This window comes from Trichechus manatus, unplaced genomic scaffold (genome assembly GCF_000243295.1).
Source record: "Trichechus manatus latirostris isolate Lorelei unplaced genomic scaffold, TriManLat1.0 scaffold00004, whole genome shotgun sequence".
Taxonomy (NCBI): Eukaryota; Metazoa; Chordata; class Mammalia; order Sirenia; family Trichechidae; genus Trichechus; species Trichechus manatus.
Window position 1 is genome coordinate 12662622 of NW_004443940.1, and position 20865 is coordinate 12683486.

Below are 20865 nucleotides of genomic sequence, written 5' to 3' on the forward strand. Positions count from 1 at the left end.
TAACTTTTTCAAACTTCGGTTGACTGTTTGTTCTATAAGAAAAGATAAAGGTTACTGAAGCGGTTTTTGTTTTGTTTTCTCTTTCCCTAGCCTGTGGCCAGCTGTTAGATGAGGCACAAGTGACCTTATCCTTCCAAGACTGGCTGGCCAGTGTCACAGAACGCATCCATCAAACCATGCACTATCAGTTTGATGGTACGTATTGGTTGCCCAACTGGGCTGTTGTAAAAGTAGGAGAAACTCAAGTAATTGTGCTGTAGTTCTACTCTTTTAAGGTTTTCACTGGCCAGTTTTTTTAGAAGTAAATCACCAGGTCCTTCTTCCTAGTCTGTCTTAGGCTGGGATCTCTGATGAAACCTGTCCACCATGGGTGACCCTGCTGGTATTTGAAATACCAGTGGCATAGCTTCCAGCATCACAGCAACACATGAGCCACAAGAGTACAACACACTGACACAGGAGTGGTGGAATAATAAAATCAGGAAAGGTGTGCATCGAGGTTGTATCCTTTCACAATACTTATTCAGCCTGAATGCTGAGCATGTAATTTGAGAAGCTGCAATATATGAAGAATGAGGCATCAGGATTGGAGGAAGACTCATTAACAGTCTGTGATAAGTAGATGACACAACCTTACTTGCTGAAAGCAAAGAGGACTTGAAGCAGTTACTGATGAAAATCAAAGACTGCAGCCTTCAGTATGGATTACTCCTTAACATAAAGAAAACAAAAATCTTCACAACTGGACCAATAAGTAACATCATGATAAATGGAGAAAAGATTCAAGGATTTCATTTTGCTTGGATCCGCAATCAACGCCCATGGAAGCAGTAGTAAAGAAATCAGATGATGTATTTGCGTTGGGTAAATCTGCTGCAAAAGACCTCTTTAAAGTGTTAAAAAACAAAGATGTCACTTTGAGGACTAAGCTGCGCCTGACCCAAGCCATAGTATTTTCAGTTACCTCATATGCATGCGAAAACTGGACAATTAATAAGGAAGACCGAAGAAGAATTGATGCCTTTGAATTATGGTGTTGGCGAAGAATATTGAACATACCATGAACTACCAGAAGAATGAACAAATCTATCTTGGAGAAGTACAGGCAGAATTCTCCTTGGAAGCGAGGATGGCAAGACTTTGTCTCACGTACTTTGGACATGTGATCAGGAGGGACCAGTCACTAGAGAAGGACATCATGCTTGGTAAAGTAGAGGGTCAGCAAAAAAGAGGAAGACCCTCAACGAGACGGATTGACACAGTGGTTGCAACAGTGGGCTCAAACATAGCAACAATTGTGAGAATGGCACAGGACTGGGCAATATTGTACATAGAGTCACTATGATTCAGAACCAACTCAATGGCACCTAACAACAATAGTTCTACTCTGTTTTGAAAGGAAAGGTAATTGGACTTCAGTCCAGAATGCACTGGGGTGTAAGAAAGTAGAAATCTAATATGCTCAATAACAACAACAACAAATAAATTATATTAAAAAAAAAGAAAGAAAGTATAAATTGAAGTGAAATCTAGTTAAAATGCAGGCCCAGCAAAATGAATTTGGAGATGGAAGAGAAAAAACACAGCAAATAAGTAAAGGTAGATAGCTCTGATGTTCGATGTGTGCGTCTGTCTGTCTGTCTGGTGAAGAGATACCAAAGCCTTAGAAGATCATTCTAACCCACAAATTGAAGATAGGGGGGAAAAGTTTAGAGAAAAACATAAGAGACTAAAGTAGTTATGTGAGATAACATTGACATGTGTCATGGATTGAATAGTGTCCCCCCAAAATATCTGTCAGCTTGGCTAGGTCATGATTCCCTGTATTGTATGATTGTCTACCATTTTGTAATCTGATGTGATTTCCCTATGTGTTGTATATTCTATCACTGTGATGTAATAAGATGGATTAATGGCAGTTATATTGATGAGGTCTACAAGATTAGATAGTGTCTTAAGCCAATCTCTTTTGAGATATAAGAGACAGAAGCAAGCAGAGAGTCATGGGAACCTCATACCACCAAGAAAGCAGCACCGGGAGCAGAGCGCGTCCTTTGGACCTGAGGTTCCTGCACTGAGATGCTACCAGATCAAGGGAAGACTGATGGCAAGGACCTTCCTCCAGTGCCGACAGAGGAGAAAAAGCCTTCCCCTGGAACTGACACTCTGAATTTGGACTTATAGCCTACTGGACTGTGAGAGAATAAATTTCTCTTTGTTAAAGCCATCCACTTGTGATATTTCTGTTATAGCAGCACTAGATGACTAAGACAGCATGTTTCCACGGATTGGAAAACACAGGCTCGATCTGGGTGTGATTTGTTACAGCATCCGGAACCTCAGAGATTTCAGAAGAGGACCATCTAGCCAGTCCCTACCCATCACCTTAAAAGAATCCTTGCTGGATGGTTTTCCAGGCTTTGTCCAGTGATGAGAAGCTCACTGAGTGTTGAGGCAACGTGTAACATTATTGGACAATAGTAGTAGTGACGAAGGTCTTTCTCATGCTAAGTGGAAATGTGTCCTTATGATATTTCTTGTTGATTCTAGTTCTGCATGTGGAATCACGTGGTCTGTTCCTGTTTCCAAATAACAGTCTCTGCCACTGCACACTACCGGGCCTCTTTCCTCGTTCAAGCGACACACCCCAGGTTCTTCAGACACTCCTCGTGGCATATTTACAGACCTTATATCATCTTGATGTTCTTTGCTTTCTTTTCATATTTTTATGAATATCTTTAAAAAAAAAAGAGCACCCTGAACTAAATAGTAGCCTGAAAGCAGGTGCAAAGTGGGATGAGATGAGTTTTGAAGGATTAGAATAGTTATGACTTTATGGGAGAAAGATGAGGCAGTCTGCTTCCATAAAGATTTACAGCCTTGGAAACTCTATGGGGTTGCTATGAATTGGAATCGACTCAACGGCAGTGGGTTTTTTTTTTTTTAAGAGAGACAAGAATGGAAGGCCTTGAAATACATGCTTAGACATTTGAATTTTTAATTCAGAATAAGGAAGACTTCAGAAATTACTTCTTAGAAAAACAATAAAATAAGCTAAGTCGGGTTATAAAGAGAATCTTTTTTTCTTTTAAATTTTTGTTTATTGTTTTGAAATGATATGATAAATACAGAAAATAGAACACTGACAAGAATGTAAACACTCTGTGTGGTCCTCCACCATCCCATCCCTGTACTGCCCCACCCGAGTTAACCCCTCTCACCATCTCCATCACCCCGCCTTTGTCCAAGCCACCATCAGCTCTTTCTGGACTGTGAGTCTGTATTTTTATGAGTGCTTGGAGATTAATTCTCAAACCTAAGCTCTATCATCATATCAGCTGGGTTCTGGTTAGTTGGCACTTCTTTTAGAGAGAGCTGTAACGATCCTTGTATGTAGACATAATCTAATTTCAGGATGAAAGATTTTAAAATTCTCTCAAGTGCCCAGATATTAATATTTTAGTGGCTCAAAAGCTGTGACAGTTTTGTCGCTGACATTCTGCATTGAATGAAGTAGGTAAAATCAGTCGAAAGAATGTATTTTTTCCTATGAATCCTAGAAATTAGTTCATTTTTATTTTTCTTGGCTCAACCTTTGTTTCAAAAAGGCTTCTGACCATCTGTCTTTAAAAGTCTTTCTTTAAGAGATGGTCTTTAAGTGGTATCCAAGCTGATAGAAATTGTTTATCCACCTGGTTCTGGATGTTTTCCCTCTGCCGGGGCTAGCCCCTTGGGCAGAGTTGTTAAAGGAAAACTCTGAACTCATTGGACCCTTCCCCTGAACTCTCTTTCTGTGCCCACATGGCCTATTGACTTATTGTTAATCTGGTATCTTACAAGTTTCTTTAAGAGATTTGTGAAGTATTTCCAAACATTTTGCGTGCCTTGACGTCGTACTCAGGACTGATGCTTACTGGCATAAATGGTGTCCCTGCTCTGTGGTCCCTTGGCATCCATGGTCCTGATGGTTTGAGTGAGTGCATGAGGTTGCTTTGCTAGGGATAGTGTGCAGGAGTGGATCGCGTGGAGGCAGCTAGATACCTTCTTCTCACCTCTGTGTCATCACTCGCATCTTGTCTCATCTCACATACCCTGTAAGAGGAAAACTCTGGGCAATGGTGGTGTTTACAAAATTGGGCATTTGAAAAATTATCCTTGGTGGATGACAAGGATCTACTGTATTTTTTATAATTTCAAGGGATCAAGAGTAGGACTGGTAACAGTGCTTGGCTCACAAAAGTCAAAGCCTTCTTTTTCCTCTTTGTAAAGAAGCCTCAATGGTAATAATACTTTTTCATTATCTCTGCCCGTCCATTCCATTTCTTCACTTCTCCCCACCCGTCAGAAAACCTGCTGAGTTCCTTTCAGTGAGCTGCTTCTTATTTCCTATAGGCAAACCAGAGCCGTTGGTGTTCCACATTCCTCAGTCCTTTTTTGATGCCTTGCAACAGAGAATCTCTATAGGAAGTACAAAAAAACGGCTCCCCAACTCCACCACAGGTATGGAGTTTTTCCTCAGGAATCTCAATAGATGTCTTGACCTTGGAATTTTCAGGGTTTTAGGACTTCCAGTCATAGGCCTAGAGCATGAAGCAAGCCTCTGCTAAACAGTCCTTAGAATAATGACCACACTCTTCAAAGGCCCCATTTATTCCAGTAAGAGTTAATGGAAATTCAGACAGTGCAAACTTGGGAAATGATGAATGATGATATGTAATTATTAAAAAGGTGCCCACCAAGAGGTTTGATATTTTTGAGAAAGAAACCAATTTCCACAAAAGCATCACATTCCCCGATAGCTATTTGGACCAGGTTGGCTTCTTGAAACATATGATACTATATGTCAAAAAATAAAACTTTTCTGTCATGATTCCTAATTTTTCGTGAAGGAGTATTTTATTTTTAGGGTAATTTAGCCTTGAAACACTTTATAATTACATTATTCTGATACTTACTTTTTGGTTTTTTATAACATCTTTCTACTAGAGATTTCAAGATACTTAGTAGTTGAGAATTAAGGGAGAGGAAAAGAAAAAGGATTGCTCAGTGACAGATAGTCCTACGGTTAGAAACCAATGTTATTTCTTTGGTAAATTGTTATTTGATATTACAATAGTGACTTCTTGAGGTTTAAACCTGTTTTTGAATAGTGTAAGCTGTGAATCACTTATGTTTGGGGCTACACAGTTTATCTTCACAGTTTTATCGATCTCACTTTTGAGGCAGTGTTGGGTCTTCATTCTAGTTTAAACTTCAGGCCTAATACACTGAATTCACCCATCCCTCAATTATTTTTGCAGGCCCTTCAGTGGAACCCTTTTATAATCCTGCAGGCAGGGTAGTGGATCAGCAAGTACATTAGCAAGCTTAAACTCCATGTAATTGTTTTGAAGGCTGTGATTTGACCTCTGATATATCTACAGTTGTAAGCGGCTGCTTTATAATGGGGTCCTATGCATGTAACTTTACCAAACAAATAAACAGGTTTCTAAGGTAACAAAAATAATTAGCATCTCAAAGAAGCATCAAACAAGGACTTTCTATAGCAAAAATCCACATTATTGAATTTGTCACACTTCAGCCAAACTCCTAGAATTTCTTTTTAAAAGTGCTGAGATTCTATGAAGAAAGATAAGCCCTGCACTGAACTCTGCAGAAATTAGGGAACCAATACAGTGAAAGAGAATGGCTAATTTTGTCCCCTTTTTACATTGCAGCTTTTGTTCGGAAAGATGCCTTGCCACTGGGAACCTTTTCCAAGTATACCTGGCATATCACTAACATCCTACAAGTTAAACAAATCTTAGATACCCCAGAGGTAAGAGTTTATTTCCACAATAATAGGAGGGTGGAGAGGGGAAGAACAGGAAGTATGAGAAGTACATTTGCACCAGTTCCTTGAGGTATAGAAGCCAAAGAGAGTTCTTGTTTTTCATGCTAAGAAATTATTCAGAAATATCTATGGTTTTATAGTTCTGACTCTCTGATTTTAACGGGTTTTCCTCATGGCTTGAAATTGGAGTGTGCTGTTTCCAGTGTCTCTGTGTTTGGGTGGGGTGAAAATATACACAATGAAACATGCATCCGTTCAACAATTTTTACACGTGCAATTCATTGACAGTGGTTACATTCTGCACGCTGGGTTACCATTCTCACTCTTCGCCTCTGTTGTTTTGCCGCTGTTAACGTATACTCACTGCCCTTAAAGTTCTCATCTGGGCTTTAGAGTTACTGTTGTCATTTCAGTCTCAGATAGGTAATTCTTCAACAGGCCACGATGCTCAAGACAGACATTCTTTATTTATTGAGCTAAATTGTTTAGTTTAAAGATGACTTCATGGGATAGTTTTGGCTTAAGGTTCCAAAGTTATTTTCAGGCAATAGAATCAGGGTCCCTCTGTTTCCTGTGTCTTTGGAATCAGAAAACAGAGAAGATTTTTCTTGTAAATTGAATAAGGATTCCCCTAGTCACTATGATGAGCCCTAGATTTGGTTGGCCAGCAGCTAGAAAGTATGTAAATAATTTGAGATGATCTACTGTTTGTGAAGTCAGCGTGTCCAACACAGCCAAACCCTCCTCCTCAAACTGCAATTGTGTTCTCATTAAAGAAACAACCCTGAATTAGTTTATGTTCTCTTTCCCAAGGGAAATCTTAGATGTTTTCAAGGATTTTTTTCAAGCAGATCCTGGAAATTTGAGAAGGATTTTTCAGTTATATTGTAAAAAATTCAGCATAGTATGGTTCAACTCATTATATATTAAAATTAGCTTAATTACAAGACATTGTCATGTTCAGAAAAAAGTATCTTTGTTTGGTAGAAAGGACTGCTCAGTGACAAATAGCCCAAAAATCATGACACGTGAGCCCTAGAAAAGGCCTGTGTTAGCACAGAAGACACTTGAGGAACTTCTTAAAATGCAAGATGTCACAGAGGCAGCTTCTAGCCTGGGACAGGCAGCATTCAGGGAGGCACTGAAGCAACCCAGGGCAAAAGTCAAGTGAGGGAAGAGAGCTGTTGATCACTGAGCTTATTCTGTCTGTGCCTCACCTCATTTAATCTCCCAACCATGCATGGCTGGTATTAACTACATTTTACAGAGAAGGAAACAGGCTCAGAGAAGTTAGGGAACTTGCTCAGGGTCACCCTGCTGTTCAGTGGCAAAGACAGAATTTCGTTTAAGTACTGTCTGGCTCAGCACAAGGACAGTGTGATGCCCACGGGATGTGAGGTCAGCTGTAGGTGCTGTCGACAGAGTTTTTAGGAGAAGAATGCTTCTAGCAGAACAGTAAGCGAGGGGATAATGCTGATTTTAGAGCAGGTCTGTGCCAGTAGCAGTCAGATGCTGAGATTCAGTTGGCATATGGTTTGGCTGGGGTTCTCATTAAGGTTATAGAGACAAAAGGAAAGCCATGAATGATGTAAGGAAAGAAACTTTTTTTTTTTTTTTTGGATGATTATACACTCAGTAGTTTTATTAATACAATTCAAACTGAGGAGCTATCTTCTTTTGTTGTTTTTTTTTTTAAATTGTACTTTAGATGAAGGTTTACGGAACAAATAGTTTCTCATTAAACAGTTAGTACACATATTGTTTTATGACATTGGTTAACAACCCCACGACGTGTCAACACTCTCCTTTCTTGACCTTGGGTTCCCCATTACCAGCTTTCCTGTCCCCTCCTGCCTTCTAGTCTTTGCCCCTGGACTGTTGTGCCCCATTAGTCTCGTTTTGTTTTATGAGGCTGTCTATTCTTTGCTGAAGGGCGAACCTTGGGAGTGACTTCATTACTGAACTAAAAGCGTGTCCAGGGCCCATACTCTCGGGGTTTCTCCAGTCTCTGTCAGGCGAGTAAGTCTGGTCTTTTTTTGTGAGTCAGAATTTTGTTCTCCATTTTTCTCCAGCTCTGTCTGGGACCCTCTGTTGTGATCCCTGTCGGAGCAGTCAGTGCGGGTAGCCGGGCACCACCTGGTTGTACTGCACAGGAAACATTCTTGTGGACAGAATGAAAACACAAAGGGAATTTTTTTTTAAATTTTTTTAAATTGTACTTTAGATGAAGGTTTACAGAACAAATAGTTTCTCACTAAACAGTTAGTACGCATATCATTTTATGACATTGGGTAACAACCCCACGACATGTCAGCACTCTCCCTCTCGACCTTGGGTTCCCTATTACCAGCTTTCCTGTCCCCTCCTGCCTTCTAGTCCTTGTCCCTGGGCTGTTGTGCCCCTTTAGTCTTGTTTTGTTTTATGGGTCCGTCTAACCTTTGGCTGAAGGGTGAACCTCGGGAGTGACTTCATTACTGAGCTAAAAGGGTATCCGAGGCAAAGGGAATTTTTAATGAATTTGAATATACTTAACAAAAAAAAGAGAGTAAGTAAAAGGCCTATTGTCATCCAAGAATTTGTCTACTTTGAAAGTTTTTCCTCTCTCACATTTCTTGGTATTGTCTCGGTACCCAGATGCCCTTGGAAATCACCCGGAGCTTTATCCAGAACCGAGATGGGACTTACGAGCTGTTTAAGTGCCCGAAAGTAGAAGTAGAGAGCATAGCAGAAACCTATGGCCGGATAGAAAAGCAACCAGTGCTACGACCCTTGGAACTAAAAACTTTTCTCAAAGTTGGTAAGTTTAATTAGTGTTTTCAGTAGCACATCTTCCTTTGAAAGTCTACTGTGTGTATTACACTGTCCTAGGCTTTGGATCTTGACCTAAACAAAGAGGACACATTCATTTGTCTTGTAAAGCCTATGTGAGTAACCAGTCAGGCAGTCCTGGGATAAGGTGTTGTGTTTAATTTGAGCCAGCCTTTAAAAATAAAATTATAGAGGTTTTACATGTTCATTATATAGAAATCAAAGAGCATAAAGGAGAAGAATAAAAACTATCTACAATTCCACCCCCCATAGACAACAACTCTGTTGAGATTTTGGTGTATAACCTACCAGACTCTTCTATACATGAAAAACGAGTTTCTAAAACATGGGATCATACCTCAACTTCTTTTTCACCTATAGTACATGATGAACAGTTTTACATGTCTGTCTTCAACCTTATTTTTTTAAAAGCTGCATAAAATTCATTCATATATATGCACCACCCGCTAGTCAATCCCCTAGTTAGGTTGTTTCTAATTTTTTTTTTCCCCTGTATTGTACTTTAGATGAAGGTTTACAGAGCAAATTAGTTTCTCATTAAACAATCAATACACATTGTTTTGTGACATTGGTTGCCAACCCCACAGCATGTCAACACTCTCCCCTTCTCAATCTTGGAATCCCCCTTACCAGCTTTCCTGTCCCTGCTGCCTTCTCATCCTTGCCCCTGGGCTGGTGTGCCTATTTAGTCTCGTTTTGTTTTATGGGCCTGTCTAATCTTTGGCTGAAGGGTGAAGCTCAGGAGTGACTTCAGTACTGAGTTCAAAGGGTGTTTGAGGGTATTTCCAGTTTTTTGCTATTACAAACAATGCTGTCATTAACTTTCTTTTGATAAACCTTTTATATCCTCAATTATTTTCTAATTTATTTAGGATGTTTTCCTATTTAGGATATTCTTTGGGATAAATTCCTGAAAGTGCAATTACAGGGAAGAAGGATATGTACATTTCTAAGGCTTTTGATTATTTTTGCCACTCTGCTTTCCAGAAAGATTGCAGTAATTTATATAATGTACTCCTGCCAGCTGTGTATAAAAGAACGCATTGCTCTTTTTTTTTTTAATCTTTGTTGATTTGATAGGCAAAAAATGTTGTCTCACTGTTTTGATTTGTATTTCCCGCAGTATTAGTGAGGGTGAACTTTTACATATGTTAATTAGTATTTGATGAATTGCTTTTTCCTCATTCATTTTTAACTGAGGTATTGGTGTAATAATTTAGTAATAACAGTTACAGCTGTAACAAGCAGCACTTAATGAGAAACTTCTCTGTGTCAGGCACTGTTTTAAATGCTTTATGTATATTCATTTAATGCCCATCAGCCCAGTGAGAGGTGGATTCTGTGATCCCCATTTACAGATGAAGAAATCGAGGTAAAGACGGGTACAGTCTCCTACCCAGGGTCACACGGCTAGTAAGTGGTAGAGCTGGGCTTTAAGCCCAGGCAGTTTCAGACCTCAGAGCCTGCATTCCTCTAATCTAACCCTAACCTGTCTTCCCACCGCCTTGACATGAGTTCTTGCAACGCAATGAACTATGTCACTCTTGTTCGTCACCAGACTCCAAGATAGCATAATGTCTAGTCCATACTAGGCACTCAGGAAAGACTTTTTGAATGAATGTATGGATGAATGAATGAATGCCAGCCGTGATTTTAATTACTTTAGCTTTGTGATCCATCTAGCAGGCCCCGTCCCCTTCATTTCTCTAACTTGTGAGTTTCTTCCAGGAGAAATTTAGAATTTAGAATTATTTTTTCCAATTCTTAAAAAAAAAAAAAAAAAAGAAACCTAAAACCTGTTTTGATTGATTGGACATTTGCTGAATTTACAGATTAATGTGAGGAACTTAAAATATTCATTTTTCTATCCAGGACTATGACAGTGTCTCTCTCCTTTTATTCCAGTCTTTCAAATACCTCACTAGAGTTTTATAACTTCTTCATCTAGGTCCTACACATTTCTTATGAATATGTTCCTATATATATATATTTGCTGCTGTTGTGAATGGGATGTTTATCATGTTTCTAACTTGTTATTGTCAGTGTAGGAAAAGCTCTTCGTTTTGGTATATGATTATCAAATTGGTCCCTTAGTGAATTCCAAGTAGTGATAATAGTAACTCAGTTGTTTCCCCTCAGTTTCTGAGAAATAAGTTACATCACCTGCAAAATAATGATAACTTTGTTTCCTATCAAATATTTGTATCTCATTGTTTTTTCTGGTTAAATTAGCCAGGATTTTCAGAACAGCAATGAATGCTAAGCCATGTGTATCTTTTCAGACTCTAGGAAAAACTCCGGTGGAGCATTTTTCCGCTCTGTCTTGAAGAAGAGCTAGTAATAATACTCTGGGAAAAAAAGTGTTCGCTGGTCAGATAAGTTTGAGAAATGCTTCACATCATCCTGTTTCTTTGACTTTAAGACCCTTGACTTTAAGATGCTGAGTGAGAGTAATAGCTTTTTGGTGGGAAAAGAAACTTTACCATATGAGAGCTGCTCTGCTTGTGGTGTACACTGAGATCTCAGAAAATGTTAAAATTGGGATACAGAGGCCGTAGGGAGCAGTGTCTGAGAATATAATTTACTCCCTCTTAGGAATTCGCTCTATCAATTTGCATTTTTAAAATACCCTGAAATAAAAACACTTGTTGAACTTTACTTAACTGAGGTTTCCCAAACGTATTTGACCAGTGAACATTTTTTAGGGGAATACCATTAGTATTTTATAGAATTTTTTCTGGGAAAATCTGCTCTTATGTTTTACTACTGATTATTGTTTTATTGATTTCACATACTTTTTTTTTATTATTATAAGGACATATATTCTTATTGTTGTTGTTAGGTGCCGGCGAGTCACTTCCAACTCATAGCAACCCTGTGTACAACAGAAGGAAACACTGCTCAGTCCTGCGCCATCCTCATGACTGTTGTTATGGTTTAGCCCATATTCTTATTAGGATAATATTGAATTTTATGAAATGCCTTGTCTTAGTCATCTGGTGCTGCTATAACAGAAATACCACAAGTGGATGGCTTTAACAAAGAGAAATTTATTTCCTTACAGTAAAGTAGGCTAAAAGTCCAAATTCAGGGCGTCAGCTCCAGGGGAAGGCTTTCTCTCTATCGGCCTTCTCATCAGTGTTCCCCCAGACTAGGAGCTTCTTGGCACAGGGACCCCAGTCCAAAGGACGCGCTCTGCTCCCAGCACTGCTTTCTTGATGGTATGAGGTCCCCCTGTCTCACTGCTCACTTCTGTCTTTTATATCTCAAGAGATTGCCTCAGGACATAATCCAGTCTTGTAGATCCAGTCTTGCCTTACTAACACAACTGCCACCCATCCTCCCTCATTAACATCATAGAGGCAGGATTTACAACATATAGGAAAATCACTGATATACACATTTTTGGGGGGACATAATTCAAACCATGACATGCCTTCTTACTATCATTTGACCTACTAGTGCAAATGAATTTTATTAATAGATTTTTAATATTGAAATAATCTTGCATTTCTGGAATAAATCCTATTTGGCCTTTTTTTTTAGTATTGTAAAAATAGTGTGGCAGACAAGAGACAGAGAGGGCCATATAAACCAGAGACTTCATCAGCCTGAGACCAGAAGAACTAGATGGTGCCTGGCTACTACCGTGACCACCCTGACAGGGAACACAACAGAGAGTCCCTGACAGAGCAGGAGAAAAGTGGGGTGCAGAGCTCAAACTCTGGTCAAAAGACCGGACTTAATGGTTCGATTCAGATTGGAGGGACCCCAGAAGACATGGCCCCCAGACTCTCTGTTAGCCCAAAACTAAAACCATTCCCGAGGCTAACTCTTCAGACAAAGATCACACTGGAGTATGGGACATAAAATGATACTTGTGAAGAGTGTGCTTCTTAACTCAAGTAGATACATGAGACTAAATGGGCAGCTTCTGTGTGGAGGCGAGATGAGAAGGCAGAGAGGGTCAGGAGCTGGCTGAATGGACACGGGAAATCCGGAATAGAAAGGAGGAGTGTGCTGTCACAGTACAGGGAGAGCAACTAGGGTCACATAACAATGTATGTGTAAATTTTTGTATGAGAGACTAACTTGAATTGTAAACTTTCACTTAAAGCCCAACCAAAAAAAAAAAAACAAAGGCGTGGCGGAGGCGTCTGACCTCTTCTAACTTCACAAGGGGGAAAGAAAAACAAGATCAACAGCAAAAGGCTGATTCCTATGAGGCGGAGGTCAGACATACCTCCTCTACAACCTTCTTACCAATTCTGACACCCACTGTCCCTCCCACAGCTTTCTCTGCTTCTCTGCTGGGTTCGATAATTCATTGCAATGGCCACACAGAACTCAAAGACCATACTCACAGTTATGGGGTTTATTAGGGAAGTAACAGATTACAATTCAGGTTCAGGAATGCTCAGGATACAGTTCTTTGATCAGAACAGCCTTTTCTCAGTTGTGCCTGCAGGTACACCTCTCTCTGGCCCCTTGGCACAGCCTCTGCCCTGCTCAGGCAAGTGTTACAAAGCTCTTTTAGTTCAGCTGTTAAGTGCCCAGAGGCATCCTACTCCGCCAGTAAGCCTCAGCCCAGAAGCAGTCAGCTCTAGCTCTGTGGGTCGGCAAACCTAGCTCCATCAGGTGCCTGGAGGCACCCTACTCTGCCAGCAAGCCTCCTGCCTGAAGGCACTCAGCTTTCTCGCTCCATTGGCCAGGAAGCCCACCACCATCTCCTGCTGGTCTCCTGCCAGTCTCCTGCCTCTGCTGCCATTGTTTCTCTGCTGCTGCTTCTCACTGTCTTTGGTGTTGCAGCTCTCTCTCAGTCTCCTGGTTCTAGGAGCTTCTCGGTGCAGGGATCCTGAGTCCAAAGGACACGCTTCACTCCAGGCTCTTCTTTCTTGTTGGTGGTGAGAGACTCCCTTCCTGCCTCTGAGATGGCTCATTTTAAGCCTAGCAGGATTGCAGAACTGACCAATCCCCTCAGTAGGGTTCCATAAACCTTATTTGCATGGTCCCACCCCCACAAGAGTGCCATGCACCTTATTTACAGTATCAGCAAAATATCCAATCCCCTTGGTGGGCTACAATCACCTCATTTGCATAGTCCCACCCAGTCATTTGGTAGGAGTTACCAGGACTACTAAGACTATGGCTAGAAGGGCCGTATTAAGTAATTCACTGCACCACAAATATATAACTGGATTCTCTTTACTAATATTTTATTTAGGATCTTTGAATATGTAGTCATCAGTGAGAACTACTTACAGTTTCTTTTTGGAGGCTATGTTTTGGGGTTTTGGTATCAGGCATACTAGAAAATGGTATTGGAAACTTTCCATCTTTTAGAAAGATTTGGATTAGATTCAGTAGTTTAGGAAATAGCTGTTCTTGGGAGTTTGAAGAATTTATCCTCTGGACCTAACCCTTTCTTGGAGGCAGTTCTCTAAATGCTTGTTCAGTTTATTCTGATTTACACTTATATTCATGGTTTCTATCTTTTCTTGAGTTAATTTTGATAATTCATATTTTCTCCAAAACTGGTTTATTTCATTTAAAATTTAAATCATGTACGTTTTTGTAATTTTTGGTGTAGATGATAATTACAGTTTTTCAAATTTGTTCTAAATTTGTAGTTTTACACTCTACCACAATTTCATGTTTTAGATCTTTTTCAAAGAACTAGCTCTTGTATTTGTCAATTGCTCTAAATTTGTCTTCTAATCATTTTTCTCTTTATCTATTATAATTTCTGCTAATGTTTTTAAATTTTTCCTAACCTTTTCCTAGGGTTATTTTATTTTTATAGCTTTTAAAATGGAATGCTCAGTTAATATTATTTGAGTTCATATTTGATAATAAGGGTATTTAAGGTTCTTATTATTGTTAATATCTAAATAATCTATAATCATTAGTTATTTTCTCATTGTCCCCAATACTTTATATTTAAAAAGCTGAGGTTTTTGATCTTTACATTCTTTTCTTTTTTTTTTTACTGTTGTAAAAATACATATAACACAACATTTGCCAATTTGATTTTTAAATTCTTAAGTTATCTATTTCTAGTTTTATTATATTGTGGCTAGAAGGTTTGCTTTTTTCAGTTTCTTTTTTTCTTAGCAACTTAAAAAATATTTTTTCACTAACTTAATAGATGTTCATGAATTTTTGCTAAAAAGATGTTATTATTTATCTGATGCAAAGTTTTATATAGCTTTTTAATTTATTAGTTTTATTAACTAAATTCTCTTTATCTTTATTTATTATTCTTTGACCTCCCAAAGACTGGAAGGTCATGATACAATTTCCTACTACAATTATGTTTCTGTAAATGTCTTCTTATGTTTCTAAAAACCTTTAGGTTTTTTTACTGCAATGTTGTTGGTGCCTCAGTTATTGACAAATATGTTGTCACTGTAAATTATATACTTTATTAGTGTAAAAATGACTGTTGTCTTAAATGCATCTTTATCCAATATTACAATGACACCAGCTTTCTTTTGTTCTTCTTTTTTCTGATATCTGTTTGCCACCTTTTTACTTTTAAATTTTTGTAGCACTTCATTTTACTTGTATCACTTATCAACATTATATACTTGGTTCTTATTTTTCTCCAATTTTAATAGCTTGTTGTTTTAGGTACAGTCGAGTTCCGACTTATAGCGACACCATGTACAACATAAACGAAACACTGCCCAGTCCTGCACCAGCCTCACAGTCATTGCTATTTAATAGTTTATCCCCTTTATATTTATTACAATTGATACAGATGGTCTTTTGTCTGCTTGTTTTGTGCTTTTTTTTTTTTTTTACTTTAGTGGTTTTTATTTTTGTTTTCCATTTTTTGCTCAATGGTCTATGTTTTTTGTGCTTAATTTCTCCATAGCTTTTGAAGATATACTATGTCTTATTTTAAATTCTGCTAGTGTTTGATTTTATATTTCTCCAAAGCATTATTTAACCTAAGTTTTTCATGTTTAAATCTTGGCACCTCTGGAATTTATGTTGATGTAAGGAATGAGGTAAGGCTTCACTTTTTATTTTCTTCCAGATGGTTATCTGGTTAATACACACTGTTTAAGTTAAGAAACGTTTGCATTTCTTTTACTAATTGAAAATGCCATCTTTACCATATGCCAAATTTTTGTTCTGTTTGTATCTGTTTCTGGTCTTTCTGTTTTGCTTCTTTCATCTGTCTAGATATGTGCCAGTACCATACTCTTTTGATTATTATGAATTTGTAATATGTTTTAGAACCATGTAGATTTTAATTCTACTGTTTCTTTCTGGTTTCCTTGAAACTGGACCTTTTCTTGCCAGTCTCCCTTTCTTTTAATCTCATCCAGCTGTATTTTGGGCTCTCCTTATGATTCTTTTAGCTCTATTTTCACAAGGGTACATCTTATTTTATTCTTTTGAGGATGCCAAACAGTTCCCTGAAATTTTCTTTCGGACACAGCAGTAATCACTTTCCCTTTCCTTGATTCTGCTAATTTTCATATAGGGTATTTTACTTCTTCTTTTCTTTCCTTTTTTGGTCATACAGGGTTTTTTACTTCTTTTTCTTTTCCTTATTTATTCCTGAGCAGAGAAAGATCTTTCCAGACTCATTTTGGCAGCAAACAGGTCGCCTTGGACCCACTCCTGATCCCCTCCTCAGATCTGTAGTTGGAAGGCTGATGCTCAGTTCCCAGGCCTGCTCCTGCTATTGCTCTTGTCCATCACGGTGGCATCTCTCAATCAGCTCTCTCCTTCTTTGCTAATTTGGACCAATGTAATATATGAAAGAAAAAAAAAAACCCTGCAAAACTAACAGTCCAAGCATGTAGTTTTCCAGGTTTTTCCTGCCTCTTTCCCCTGCCTGTAATGCTTTACTTATGCAGCCTGCACCTTCTAGAATACCTTCTGCCACTGCTAATCAGCTCTAAACATGCATTGACCCTCCCCTAAATCTCTTTTGCAGTCACCAGTAATGCGGGTACTTTCAGGAAAGGGGTGTACGTCAGGTTTTCTAATGTGTAGGAAATAGACTGCGTATTTTCTGATTTGTACAAGTTCTGGTCAGGGTACATATGGTGGGAGGGACTAAGCATCTTCCTACCTTTTCCATGCAGCCTCCCTTTATGAAGGAAAGGTGAGATGTCCCATGGGCGTAAGCCTGGGTAGGTTCTCACCATCCATCTCCATCTGCTTTATATTTACTCCTAGGTACTGGTAATAGTCTTCGTTTTCATTGTTGGGAGTTTTTCTGTGTCTTCATTTAAATGAAAAGTTGGGAGCAACTTCATGGGAGTGCTGTCAATCAGAGATCATTTGAACTGGAAGCTGTAATAAGGTGGTCGTGACAAGCACAAGAGCCAGATGATAACTAATGTTTATATTCTCCAGCTAGAGAAAACCACCCAGACCAAAAAACACCAACCCACAAGGTCATTACTCTGGGATGGATGGAAGCTTTGTTTCTCCTCATATAAGTGATATTTTGGTCATTGATTTGTTCACCACTTGGTCACAAAAAAGTAGAGGAAAGGGATTTAGAAAAGGTGGCTGTTTAGGGTAAAATAGAGGGAGAATAAGATAGTGAAGTAAAAAAAAAAAAAATTAGCTGATGAACTAAAAAAGTAGTGCTAAGAGAAAAAGCTTTCGGCATTATGAGTTTTTCACCTGTATCCTTCCTTGTTGTCTTTTATTTACATATTTTTGTTGTTGTCATTTTTTACTTATATCTCCTGAGAGCTTTCACTTTTTAAATGGCATTTTTAAAATATCATTGAATCTGAGATTTTTTCATTTTGAATTTGCCATCTGACTGTCACCCTAGCCGGCAGCATCAGTAAGTTCTAAGATTATTAAATATATATGTTTTAACTTTGTAATGATCAGGAAATTTGGTACCCCAATCACCAATGAATTTATAAACTTTTCCTAGCCTTCTAAGGAACCCTGGTGGCACAGCGGTTAAGTGCTTGTCTAACCGAAAGCTTGGTGGTTCAAACCCACCAGCCACTCCACAGGAGAAAGATGTGGCAGTCTACTTCCATAAAGAATCACCAAAAGAACCAAACCCATTGCTGTCAAGTGGATTCTCCTAGTGACCCTGCAAGACAGAGTAGAACTGCCCCATAGGATTTCCAAGGAGTGGTTGGTGGATTCCAGCTGCCGACCTTTTGGTTAGCAGCCAGATGCTTAACCATTGTGCAACCAGACTCCCCATAAAGATTACAGCCTTGGAAACCCTATGGGGCAGTTCTACTCTGTCCATGGGGTTGCTATGAGTTGGAATCAACTTGACTGCAATAATGTTACCCAGCATTTTGATTATCAAGACAGAGGAGACTTGGCTCCAATTCAGGAAACTTATTGCTTTAGGAACACTGTCTTAGTTATCTGGTGCTGCTATAACAGAAATACCACAAATGGGTGAAGGCTTTACGAATAGAAATTTATTTTCTCACAGTTTAGGAGGCTAGAAGTCTGAATTCAGGGTGCCGACTCTAAGGGAAGACTTTCTTTCTCTGTGGGCTCTGGGGGAAGGTCCTTGTTTCTTTGAGCTTCTGCTCCTGGGTGATCTTCATATGGCTTGTCATGTGTCTTCATCCATCTCTGCTTGTTTAATCTCTTTTATATCTCACAAGAGATTTACTCAAGACACACCCTATACTAATCCTGTTTAATTAACATAACAAAGACAACCCATTCCCAAACGGGATTATAACCACAGGCATAGAGGTTAGGATTTACAACACATATTTTTCGGGAACACATTTTAATCTATAACATTCCACCCTTTGGCACCCCAAAAATGCATGTCCTTGCCACATGCAAAACACATTCACCCTATCACATCATCCCAAAAATCTTAAATCAACTCCAAGTCTAAAATCTCATTTTCTGAATCATCTAAATCAAATATGGATGAGACTTTAGGCATATTCCATCCTGGGACAAATTCCTCTTCATCTCTGAACTTGTGAAATCTACACTACAGATTATCTATTTCCAAAGTACAATGGTAGAATAGGCATGTCTTAGTTATCTAGTGCTGCTATAACAGAAATACCACAAGTAGATGGCTTTAACAAAGAGAAATGTATTCTCTCACAGTCTAGGAGGCTAGAAGCCCAAATTCAGGGTGCCAGCTCCAAGAGAAGTGTCTTAGTCATCTAGTGCTGCTCTAACAGAAATACCACGAGTGGATGGCTTTAACAAAGAGAAATTTATTCTCTCATAGTCTAGTAGGCTACAAGTCCAAATTCAGGGCATCAGCTCCAGGAGAATGCTTTCTCTTTCGGCTCTGGAGGAAGGTCCATGTCATCAATCTTCCTTTGGTCTGGGAGCATCTCAGCACAGGAACCTCAGGTCCAAAGGACTCGCTTCTCTCTTTTATACCTCAAAAGAGATTGACTCAAGACACACCCTACACTAATCCTGTCTCTTTAACATAACAAAGGCAACCCATTCCCAAATGGGATTATAACCATCGGCATAAAAACCGAAAACCAAACCCATTGCCCTTGAGTTGATGCCGACTCATAGCGACCCTATAGGACAAAGGAGAACTGTCCCATCAGGTTTCCAAGGAGCAGCTGGTGGATTTGAACTGCAGACGTTTTAGTTAGCAGCCGAGCTCTTAACCACTGTGCCACCAGCACTCCAACCATAGGCATAGAGATTACAACACATATTTTTGGAGGACACAATTCAGTCCATAACAGAACACCCATTAGAGTCATGTGGCATTGTACTAATCAGTGTTCCTTTTTTTCTTTTTAGGCAATACTTCCCCAGATCAAAAGGAGCCAACACCTTTCATCATCGAGTGGATCCCAGATATTCTTCCCCAATCCAAGATTGGTGAGCTGCGGATCAAGTTTGAGTACGGTCACCACCGCAATGGGCATGTGGCAGAATACCAAGACCCCCGGACTCCCCTGGACCAGCCCTTGGAACTGGCCCCCCTGACCACCATCACTTTCCCTTGAGGCAAAACAGAAGCATCTTATGCTGCTAAATTTGCACATCCCCACCCCTTGACAACTTTAAATGCTCCTTAGGCACTTAGATAGCGCTGTTCCTTAGTAAACTGCTCTTCCTTAAGATGCAATTTCTGAAAGCATTCAGGTGGGTTCAGCTGAAGAAAAAATTTTGTAAGTAGCCTTTGTGGTGCTGCTGTGTACAGTCTTCATTATAAATTAGGCAGTATTTCTGCTAGAGTTTTAAAAGGAACAAGAGGAAAACCAGCTTACTTTCCCTCTTATGGACTCTTTTGACCTTTTTCTAATTCTCTTTCTAAGAAGTTAGCGGTACTAAACCTTACACCAACAATGCTGGAAACAGTGCTGGAAAGTTAATAATACCCTGGTTAGGGCAGAATGTTATGGACCATTCTGGCACAGTTACAGCATGCTCTTTATTTTGTTCTCAAATAAAGCACAGTGTCACTACTTTTTCCAGATCTCATGTTGACTTGTTTATAAAACTATAAACTTTCATGGGGGTTTTAGTTGATAATGAAATGGGAAGAAGAGACCCAGGTGTCAAGGGGATATTGACGTTTCAAACTAATGCTTATATAATTGTTTATTCACCTGACATTTAATTTGTTCCCCCTCTTGTCCCGAAAAAGTTTAACAGCTGGTAAAATTCAGTTCCTGTTTCTGAGTTCATTATTATGCACAGAATGGAGATACTGAAAGACAGAGAATTGGAAGCCTGTCTTCAAGGAGAAAAGAAGGAAAAGAATATTTCCTACACATCTACTGTGTGCCAGGCGCTTTCATTTACATTCTTGCTTACTCATTTTTCTTATGTAATCCTCATTATTCTTTTGAATTTAAGCATTACCCCGTCTTTTACAAAGTTAAAGAAATGGCCTCTCTGAGATTAGGTATGATGCTGGAGAAGGCATTAAAAATAATGTTTAGTTTTACTCCAAAGTACATGTGCTTTCCACTTTTTCACGCTGCTTTGATATAAATTTCTTATAATTCGTTGTCTTTGGGGAGACAAGAAAAGTCTGCATGAAGCAGGCTCTTAGTTTTCCTTCAGTTGCGAGTGATAGAAACCCAACTCAAACCAGTTTGGGCAAACATGGGAGTGAATGGCTGATTCATAGAATCCAAAGGAGGGTTGGACAGCCACACTGGGGCAGGGCTGGGGGGTAGCTAGTCCTCAGGACCCCGCAAGCCAGGGCCCACCTGACCATCTCT

At 39.2% G+C, this 20865-nt stretch overlaps 1 protein-coding gene across 2 annotated transcripts in view; it reads left to right on the forward strand.

The window, feature by feature from the left end:
• The window catches only part of CUNH2orf42 (chromosome unknown C2orf42 homolog), a 26643-nt gene extending 6496 nt beyond the window's left edge, over positions 1-20147 (forward strand). The window contains exons 4-8 of one of the 2 annotated variants that reach the window (XM_004369238.2): positions 91-195; positions 4393-4500; positions 5718-5818; positions 8468-8630; positions 19430-20108. In XM_004369238.2, coding sequence (XP_004369295.1) covers positions 91-195; positions 4393-4500; positions 5718-5818; positions 8468-8630; positions 19430-19638 — 686 coding nt within the window. In that variant the 3' untranslated portion in view covers positions 19639-20108. Of the gene's footprint in view, positions 1-90; positions 196-4392; positions 4501-5717; positions 5819-8467; positions 8631-19429 lie in introns of both variants that reach the window. The other variant, XM_023733004.1, reaches the window with a different exon arrangement.
• Positions 20148-20865: the final 718 nt, after the last annotated feature.